The sequence below is a fragment of the Penaeus vannamei genome, chromosome 23 (genome assembly GCF_042767895.1).
Source record: "Penaeus vannamei isolate JL-2024 chromosome 23, ASM4276789v1, whole genome shotgun sequence".
Taxonomy (NCBI): Eukaryota; Metazoa; Arthropoda; class Malacostraca; order Decapoda; family Penaeidae; genus Penaeus; species Penaeus vannamei.
Genome location: NC_091571.1, coordinates 36,374,769 through 36,384,678, shown reverse-complemented (window position 1 = coordinate 36,384,678; position 9,910 = coordinate 36,374,769). Strand labels below are relative to the sequence as shown.

Below are 9,910 nucleotides of genomic sequence, written 5' to 3'. Positions count from 1 at the left end.
TGTGGATATTGATGAGTTGATTATCTTCAAAGTTTTTTAGCGGTTCATATTTGTTTTTTAACAAGTATGCTGTCAAAGTATGTTGGCAATATGGCAAAGTTTATGGGCATGATGGAATGGGAAGTTTTCATGTGAATATTATTTATGAATGAGTATATGGGTAAATGTTCAGAAGACCTACATGCTCCTGATCATGGTATTTATTACTGAGAGTTCTGCACCCTCCAGAGACAAAGTCCCTAAGCCAGGGTATCATGCTACGAACTGGTTATAGAAACAGAAAAATCCATGCCGCTTAACTCAAAAATAACCATGTGGAAACGGATCCATTTCTCTACTTGCAGAAAAAAAAAAATTCTGCAGAAACGGACAAATGGAACACTTCCTCGAATTAAGACCAAAGTTATCAAATGCAGCTGAGTACTGCAGAAGATGACCTGAATTGGTTAGGTTAGGATAGGATCGGGAACCGGATCCATGCCTCCAAGAAAGAAATTCATCGTGTTGAAACGGATCCGTTTCTATAACCCTTGCCATCATACAAACCCAAAAACCCAAACCATTCCTTTCCTACCATCAATTTATTCCATAGATAGGGGGGACAAACTCCCTGTACCATTCCCATTATTAACACTTCGCACCAACTTTTAGAAAACGGACATTAAGAACTCTGCCTATGGGAGGGTGTCTTTGACGTAGTCTCTGGACGGTGATATGCTGCGGATATTTTTGTCATTTTGCAATAAATATAAGCCTGCAGCAGCTGTACCTGCATAATTTATGTCTATTATGCTCCTTAAGATGGCAGTGACCAATACCCTCAATCTCAGTGTTGCTTTCGGTAGCATTAACTAAATATTTGAAGTAAGACATAAAATCCTCACATGTCCCAACTACAGCTTTGTCAGGATGGAGTGTATTTAAGCAATTCAAGTATGTAACTAGAGTAAATATATTGTATTTACTCTTTTTTTTATTATATTATTTCCCACTAACCTGTAAGATGAAGACCAGTACATATTATGAAGTATATTAGGACCAGCCCCCTGTATTGACAAAAACGCTCTAAGGATTGGTGGCATGGCTCTGGGGAGGTGGTGAAAGAAACAATAATGGAAAGAAATATACAGTATGGACTTGCAAGATCAGTATGAAGTAAAGGGGAAACTGTCATAGCTTTTATTAGCTATTTCAAGGTTGTGGGAAATTTGCTTTTCCTTGTGTAATCTTTGTATTCCTTATGATTTTTTAATCATTTTTAAAGAGCTTAGAAATGTGTAATTTTTTTTTTTTCTTCATCTTTTTCTTTTTCTTTTTCTTACTAATTTATAGTTCTATACTAATACCTTACTCCCATTTGTCTTATAGTTAAAAATTTTCTTTTATGCTTTCAACAGAAAAAAGTTGCCACATATGACTTGCCAACAGCTCCAGGTGAAAAGAAGGACATAACTGTTGATTTGCCGGCACAATATAGCCCAAAATATGTTGAAGCTGCATGGAATGCCTGGTGGAAGAAGGAGGGTTTCTTCAAGCCAGAGTATGGGGTAAGAGGAAATATTATTTAGTCTGAAATGCCGTACATTTGACTTAAATATATTGGTGTTGCTATTCCTGTTCTTAGTAGACCTGTAGGTTATAGATATGTTTGTGTGTTTCATATGCATTGTATGTCAAGGTTATATATTTTAATACCATACCATTAATTGTGTATTCGACAGAGAAATTTGAATGAGCCAAATCCAAAAGGGAGTTTTGTTATGGTAATTCCCCCACCAAATGTCACAGGAACCCTTCATCTAGGTCATGCACTCACAAATTCAATCGAAGATGCTATCTGCCGCTGGTGAGAATGTTTTGTTAAACTAAATCTTAAGAAAGTGATTTATTTATACATATATTTATTTACTTGTTGTTATTTTTATTTATTTTTTGCATATATGTTCATTATTAATTTTACATTGTTACTATCAGCGTCAGGTAGCTAAAACAGCTTTTTTTTCTATAGGCACAGAATGAAAGGTTACACAACGTTATGGGTGCCTGGCTGTGATCATGCCGGTATTGCTACTCAGGTTGCTGTGGAAAAGAAGGTCAAACGAGAAGAAGGAAAGACTCGACACGATCTAGGACGAGAAGAGTTTATTAAGCGTGTTTGGCAGTGGAAGAATGAGTGAGTATTTATTTATTAAAGTATTTTACTTTCTCTCAGCTATGTGCATGTTGATTGTGCTGTAATTCCACTGAGTGATTTGGAAAGAAAATTATGACTTGAATAGGAGAGGAAATCTGTAAATCTAGTGTGTTAATATAATGGATTATTATTGTTCATATGTCATTCTCTTTCCAGGAAAGGTGACCGTATTTATCAGCAGATGGAGGAGATGGGATCATCTCTGGACTGGGATCGTGCAACATTCACTATGGATGCTGGACCTCAGGAAGCTGTCAAGGAGGCATTTGTTAGAATGCATGAAGATGGGACAATTTACAGGTCAAACAGGCTTGTTAACTGGTCCTGCACCCTCAAATCGGCCATCTCTGATATTGAGGTGAGAGGAAATGTCTTCATTTAGTTTTCTTTTGCTACAGAATTCAGTTTTGATTAAGTGGTAATGCTCTTTTAGAAATAATTGATAAACAAAAGGAAATTTGGCAAAAGTAAAAAAAAAAGCTATTATTGTCCCTTTGTTCTGTTTGGAATAGGTAGAGAAGAAGGAGCTGCCAGGCCGCACAGAAATGATAGTACCAGGTTACACGGACAAAGTAGAATTCGGTGTACTAGTATCATTTGCTTATCCAGTAGAAGATTCTGATGAAAAGATCATTGTTGCAACTACACGTATTGAGACCATGCTTGGAGATACTGCTGTAGCTGTCCACCCAAAGGATGAGAGGTGAGCTAAGAAGCACATAGTCCTAAGTCATGATAGAAGTCATTCTGAATTGCAATTTATTTTCTTTTTCTTTTCCCCCCCTTAAAGCTTACTCATGTTGATAACAATGTGATGCTTGGTTTTTGCTAATGCTCTTATTTATAGATGGCAACCATATATTTCTTACTGATTTTATGAAACAGATACAAACATCTACATGGTAAGATGGTCATCCATCCATTCACGAACCGCAAGCTGCCAATTCTCCAGGATGATTTTGTAGAGATGGAATTTGGTACTGGTGCCGTAAAGATAACTCCAGCTCACGATCCCAATGATTATGAAGTTGGAAAGAGGCACAATCTCCCATTCCTCACCATATTTACGGATGATGGATTTATTGTAGATGGTTATGGCCAGTTTGCTGTAAGTATTTTTTTCTTCTTCGGGTAATGATTTTCTTTGCTTATATAGTATTGTCAATTTTTGCTTCTTTGCGATATGCACAAGAGGGTATTTAGATAAAGTTTTACATTATATTTTTATATTTGTGTAGGGAATGAAGCGATTTGATGCCCGTAAGGCTGTGTTAGAAGCCCTGAAGGAAAAGGGTCTCTATATTGAAACAAAGGATAACCCTATGGTGGTTCCTGTGTGTTCAAGATCCAAAGATATCATTGAACCAATGATCAAACCACAGTGGTAAGTTTAGCATTTTGTATCTGTGAACAAAATATTAGTGCTGTTGAATTTACACTATTCCACAAATAGAAAGACTTCCACATTTTGTTTTAGGACCTGTAAACCAAATTATAACAACTCTGTGATAATAAGTAAAAACAGAAATACGAAAAATTGTATGGTATATTCCTTCAGGTATGTGAAATGCCTTGATATGGCAGCTAAGGCTGTTGAGGCTGTAAAGTCAGGAGAGTTGGAAATCATTCCCAAGATGCATGAGAAGACCTGGTTCCACTGGATGGAAGAGATGCGGGATTGGTGCATTTCAAGGCAGCTTTGGTGGGGCCATCAGATTCCTGCTTACTTTGTGGAAATTGAAGGGTCAACTTCACCTTTGGAAGATGTAAGACTTCAGAATTTACGTGTTGTATATGAAAAATATTACTTATCACTTTGTATGTATGGATAAAACAACGTCCTCTCTGATTTTGTTTATTTTTAGATTTTTTGTGTTCTCCCATGAGTATTTTCATTATTGAGGATTTATATATTCATTGTGAACTTATGAAGTTGGGTTCATTATTATTTATTTATTTTAATTTTTTTCTGAAGAAAAATTCCAATTTATTTTTATAGAAGGATGACTATTGGGTCAGTGGTCGATCTGAGGAAGAAGCCCGGCAGAAAGCTGCCAAGAAGTTTAACGTACCTGCAGAAAAGATAAAGCTGACACAAGATCCTGATGTATTGGACACCTGGTTCAGTTCTGGCCTGTTCCCATTCTCAGTCTTCGGTTGGCCCAAACAGGTAAATGTGGCTTACATGTATGATCTAATCAATCTTTAGATCTAGCTAGAAAGTTTCATAAATGTGAGATAGTTTATTGAAGGCTCTGTATCATATGAAGTTATCACTAATATTGATGATAGTGTTTGCTGAGGTGTTAAAGTTCTCTCTAATCATTGAGTCAGAAAAACTAATTCTGATTTGCATTTCCAGACTCGGGATATGGAATTGTTCTACCCCAACTCCCTTCTAGAGACAGGCCACGATATTCTCTTCTTTTGGGTTGCCAGAATGGTTTTCTTTGGGCAGAAATTATTGGGCAAACTTCCTTTCAAGTGAGTCCATTCTTCTTTGACCATGATTTGAGTTGTCAGAATTGACAATACATAGATATTCCTGATTATTTTGATATGTTATTCTATGGTTGATTGAAATAGACTTAGGTAGAAATATTGTTGTTGAAATAAGGCTTTTAGCCATATTGAATACAGTTAGTGGAAAGTGTGGTGTTAGAAGGAGTATGATAGTTGACAACAAATTTCACCTTCCATAGGCAGGTGTACCTTCATGCCATGTTGCGTGATGCTCATGGACGCAAGATGAGCAAATCCTTAGGCAATGTTATTGATCCAGTTGATGTCATCCTTGGCATTACACTAAAGGTTAGTATTGATTTTGGTTGAAGTGGTGAATTGAGGAATCGAGCATGGCTTTTAGAAATCTGATAAAGATCTATATTATAATTGGAATTTAGATTTGAAATTTTGTTAGTCTTCTTTTGATCAAGTGAATTTTGCTTACCAATGTTTGTTTTAATGACTGTTATCAAAGAAGTAACTTAGTTTTACAATTACATATTCGTGTATATGCATTTTGTAGGAACTCAATAGCAAACTTGAGGAAAATAGCAACCTGGACCCACGTGAAATCGAGAAAGCCAAAGAGGGACAGAAGCGGGACTACCCTCAAGGAATCCCTGAGTGTGGCACTGATGCCCTTCGTTTTGCTCTTTGCGCCTACACAGCTCAAGGTGAGAAACTGAGTCCTCTTTTTTACAATGATCATAACTTTATGATAGTGTGTAACAACAATTTGGAAAATATATTGCAGTGTTTAGTGTCTGTTGTATGACCTAGAGTCTGCAACATGATATAAGTATTTTGAGTGTGTAAATTATATAATTAAAAGTGTATTTATAGAGCATTTCGTTTATAGAAACAAAAATCACATAAATCTTTCACATACTAATAGCACTACCAACTTTGGTCAGGTCGTGATATCAACCTGGATGTTCTACGTGTCAATGGTTATAGGAATTTCTGCAACAAGCTGTGGAATGCCACCAAATTTGCACTAATGAACCTTGGCAAAGATTTCAAGCCACATGAATCTTTGAAGACCTTACAAGAGATGGTAAATATGATTTTCTTTTTTTATCTTATTTTACAGGATAATAAAAACAGTTTGCCAGATTTTCTACAAAGTAAGAGATGTATATTTACTTAGAAGATTTGTATTTTAACTTTGAAGTCTCTAAGAGAGAAATTTTTTAATCCTTTTATTGATAAATGTGTCATAATGACTGACTGCAATTATTTAATAGGTCAAATCAAGAAGCAGCAATAGTCCAGCTAATTCCAGCCACACCACAACTGGTCCGTCCAACAACATTCAGTGTAGTGATAATAACTTACCAAGCTTAGTGGAATTGAACAATACGTTAGAACAGTACAGTTATATTGAAGGATACAGGCCGACACAAGCTGACCTTCACGTGCTCGAAAGATTAGGAAAAACATGTGCATCTCTGTCACAGTACCCACACCTCTTGCGCTGGTATTGCCATATGTCCAGTTTTTCACAAGAGGAGAGGAAGTCCCTCCCTAAAGCAGGGCACACTCATGTATCTTCTTCCATAGGTAGTCGTAGGGAGGTAAGGCAACAAGCGTCTGATGCTGTAAACGTGTTTTTGCTTGCTTGTTTGCCTGTTTTATTATTAATGTTGTTATTATTTTTCTTTTTTCCCCATTTTGATTTTGGACTGATTTTACTAGTAGTTGCTAATCATGGGTGTTAATTTAATACTAGTTTGGGATTGACTAAAAATACAAAATTTTTCTGGTGGTAATGAATCAGAATAATTTTTTTTTTTCTTTTCTTTTTTTCTTTCTTTTTTTCTTTTTTCCCCTCGTCCTAGTGAGGGATTTGAAATGTATATTCCATGTTGTGGTTTGATATTTTAGCCTGATTATTAAGTTTTAGATTTAATAGCTGATACTGTTAAGTGGTACAAGAACCATGTGTTTGCATGATATTTCACAGACTTGGCCACCACTTTTTTACTTTTTTATTTCTCTGTTTTTAGATGTGATATTTAGTGATAGAGATGTGTTTTTGCTACTGATAAAAGTTTGCTTTTCTAAATCGTTTTTTACAAACAAAAAATGTGATATTAATGTTATTGGAACATAAACATTAAAAAGTCTAGAGATTGCATTGGAAGCATTTTGCATATTATTTTCAGGAATTAAGAAACAGAATTTGAATTCAAGAAAATGGAACAATATCAGACTCAAAAGCAGCTAAACTTTTTATACAGAAAAACCTATATTTAAGTAGGAATAGAAATGCATGGATTTTTTTTTCTTTGTTTTCTTATGGCATCAGATACTGACATTTGATTAGAGCAGTGGTTCCTAATTCTTTTATAGTCATATCTTTCTAAACCTATTGATACATCCATAATCCCCAACATTGATTTTTCAAAGTACATGTTGTTTTGCAACCCTTCCGTGACTACCCTGGGGGTTGCGACCAACCACTTGGGAACCGCAGGATTAAGACATGGATTTCTCTAATTCTTGACTTTTCATGAAATGGGATGAATTAATGATGTCAAAGACAAATAGACTAATGATCCTGTATATCTGGGAAGATTGAGGCAAAACTAATATGCCAAACTAATTGTGGTAATGAATGCTGTTTCATTGTGCTTCTTGTTAAATAGCTGAGTACTGCCATTCTTTTCACAGATGGCTATTAAACAAAAAGAAACAAACAAACGATGTTTTGATATTGACTCCTTATTTTGTTACAGGGCAACAGCTTAAGCATGGTGGACAAGTGGATGCTACACCAACTTTCAGTAGCTGTGAAAGAGTGTAACGCTGCCTTCAAGGAGTTCAACTTCCCTCGAGCAACCACAGCCCTGTATAACCTTTGGTGGTACCAGCTGTGTGATGTGTACTTGGTAAGGACTATGTTGCTTATCTTGTTTGAAATTTGTAATAAATTACTTCATTTTTTATTTAGAAATGTTTGTGCTTAATGTATCTGCCTTGCTAATGAGTATCTTCTTTTTACAGGAATGTCTGAAGCCAGTCATGTACTCTGACAATGAGGATGCAAAGAACTTAAGCCGTAATGTTTTATACACAGCTTTACATGTTGGATTGACTCTCATTTCCCCATTCATGCCATTCTTGTCTGAGGAATTGTTCCAGCGGCTTCCACCACGAACAGCAAACCAGCCACCATCAATCTGTGTCACGCCATATCCAGAATCTGAAGAGGTTAGTTGCCGAGATGAGATATCCGACAACATGAACTGGAACTAGTTTTTCAATTTGAAATGGAACTAGTAATCTCTATACCTCTTGCCTGATGTCTCTGAACAGGAGGATTATCATAGGACATTTTATAAGGGTAGTCAAGCACTTTATGGTGTTTGATTTTTGCTCTTTTTTATTATAACTTTCATTGTTGGTTTGTTTTTTATCATTATTATTATTGCTGCTGCTATTGCTGTTGTTGTTATTGTAATTGTGTTTATGTGTAATCAGTATTATATAAATTACCTGAGATTTTCCTCTTACAGTATGATATCTTCTTTGATGAGAAAGTTGATGAGAAATTCAAATTTGGCCAAAAGGTTATTGGTGAAGTGAGGTCAGCCAAGGCCAAGTATGACATTCCCAACAAAACAAGGATTGAATGTAAGTTACATAAGGTATTTCAGTAATGAGAAACTTATTAGCACAAAATGGTGATTATTATCAGAAGAATATTGAAGGAAATTATATATGAAATATGAATTTTCAACTGGTCTACTATTTGCAATTATTTGATTTTGGCATTTCTTCTGTTTAAAGTGACCCTACAGTCAGAAAATGAAGATAACAGAGCTACCCTGGAGTCCTTGATTCAAGATATTGCAACGTTGTCAGTATCAGATGTTAAAATCTCAACTGAGAAGCCAAAGGGATCTGTCCCCACACCTGTAACAGCAGACACTGTAGCTTGGATGAAGTTGCAGGTAGGTCTTTCTTTATTTCCTTTTGGAATGAACCCACAAAAGTGAGCTTGAAATTTTATTGGAAAGATTTAATACTGTACAAGTTTTGAAAACTGAATAGATGAGTTTTTATGATAGAAATAAATTATTTTCTTTAATTAAAATTATATTTCCAGGGATTGGTAAATCTTGGCAAATGTCAGGAAAAGATCCAGAAAAGGATACAGGATGCAGAGGAGAAGCTGAAGGCTCTTCAGGTTGAAATGGCTAAGCCAGGGTATGAAAAGGTATGTATAGGATATACTTTATATTCTTTTGATATTGTATTTCATTATAATAAGTTCTATTTTTGTTAGTGGTAACCCATGGTGCCGGGGAATTGCACTGTCCACTGTATTTTTTTTTTTGTAAATAGTGTTTAAGCATAGATTCGGCTCTACAAGTGCTCAGATGTTAGTGAGCCAGTTAGCAGGCCTACTTCACTCCACTTCATAACCCAGGTCCTTGAATTTTTTAGAAAGTGGTTTGTGTTTTCTAAAGCCATTATCATTATTTTTATTGTTATTAACATTGGGATTATTATAGTGTTATTACCTTTTTTTTTTTTTTTTTTTCTGAAATTTAAGCTATAAATTCCTGTTTCATTAATATACCTATTCACCTCTCCATATAATTACAAGACTTTCACATGTAAAGTAAAAAAAATATTTTGTATTTGTTGGCAGACATTATCCCATATAGCAAATAATTGCCTCGCCACAACTATGCCCACATGACTCTAACTAACATGCCCACATCCTACTTCCATTCTCCCCTCCCCAATATGCAGATTTGATTAACAAATGCTGATATGGAATGTATTTTTTTCCAACAGGTGCCTGAGGAAGTCCAAGCAAGAAATAACACCAAAAAGCTCGATTTGGAAGCAGAACTGGAGCAGAGTAAGGACGCCATCACCAAGATATTAGCCATGGAAACGGAGTAGTTGATAAATATGTTGATCACTATTCACCTCTAGTGGCAATTTTTTTCAAATGGAAAGAAAATGCAATAAAGAAATGTCTGTACATAAAGATGAGTAGGTAATGTGCCTATTTTGTCCACCAATTACAAACATGATGTATTGCGAGTTCTGTACAGAGAATATATTTATAATTGTTGCACTTAAGTCCTGACCCAGTGATTAATAAATTTTTATCGTATTATATGAAATTATTATTTATCCTGTCGCTCACCCTTCTTCTGATAAGACTGTGATAATTTTTAGATTTTG

The 9,910-nt window shown here is 35.4% G+C and overlaps 1 protein-coding gene across 2 annotated transcripts in view; it reads left to right on the top strand.

The window, feature by feature from the left end:
* ValRS (Valyl-tRNA synthetase) overlaps positions 1–9,842 on the top strand; it is a 10,364-nt gene extending 522 nt beyond the window's left edge. Inside the window, exons 2-21 of one of the 2 annotated variants that reach the window (XM_027354600.2) lie at positions 1,398–1,547; positions 1,722–1,846; positions 2,009–2,173; positions 2,351–2,552; positions 2,707–2,897; positions 3,080–3,302; positions 3,433–3,578; positions 3,753–3,960; positions 4,194–4,364; positions 4,557–4,678; positions 4,897–5,005; positions 5,223–5,373; positions 5,614–5,756; positions 5,947–6,276; positions 7,441–7,593; positions 7,709–7,915; positions 8,221–8,338; positions 8,495–8,658; positions 8,814–8,924; positions 9,512–9,842. In XM_027354600.2, coding sequence (XP_027210401.2) covers positions 1,398–1,547; positions 1,722–1,846; positions 2,009–2,173; positions 2,351–2,552; positions 2,707–2,897; positions 3,080–3,302; positions 3,433–3,578; positions 3,753–3,960; positions 4,194–4,364; positions 4,557–4,678; positions 4,897–5,005; positions 5,223–5,373; positions 5,614–5,756; positions 5,947–6,276; positions 7,441–7,593; positions 7,709–7,915; positions 8,221–8,338; positions 8,495–8,658; positions 8,814–8,924; positions 9,512–9,622 — 3,300 coding nt within the window. In that variant the 3' untranslated portion in view covers positions 9,623–9,842. The remainder of the gene's footprint in view (positions 1–1,397; positions 1,548–1,721; positions 1,847–2,008; positions 2,174–2,350; positions 2,553–2,706; positions 2,898–3,079; positions 3,303–3,432; positions 3,579–3,752; positions 3,961–4,193; positions 4,365–4,556; positions 4,679–4,896; positions 5,006–5,222; positions 5,374–5,613; positions 5,757–5,946; positions 6,277–7,440; positions 7,594–7,708; positions 7,916–8,220; positions 8,339–8,494; positions 8,659–8,813; positions 8,925–9,511) is intronic. The other variant, XM_027354598.2, reaches the window with a different exon arrangement.
* Positions 9,843–9,910: the final 68 nt, after the last annotated feature.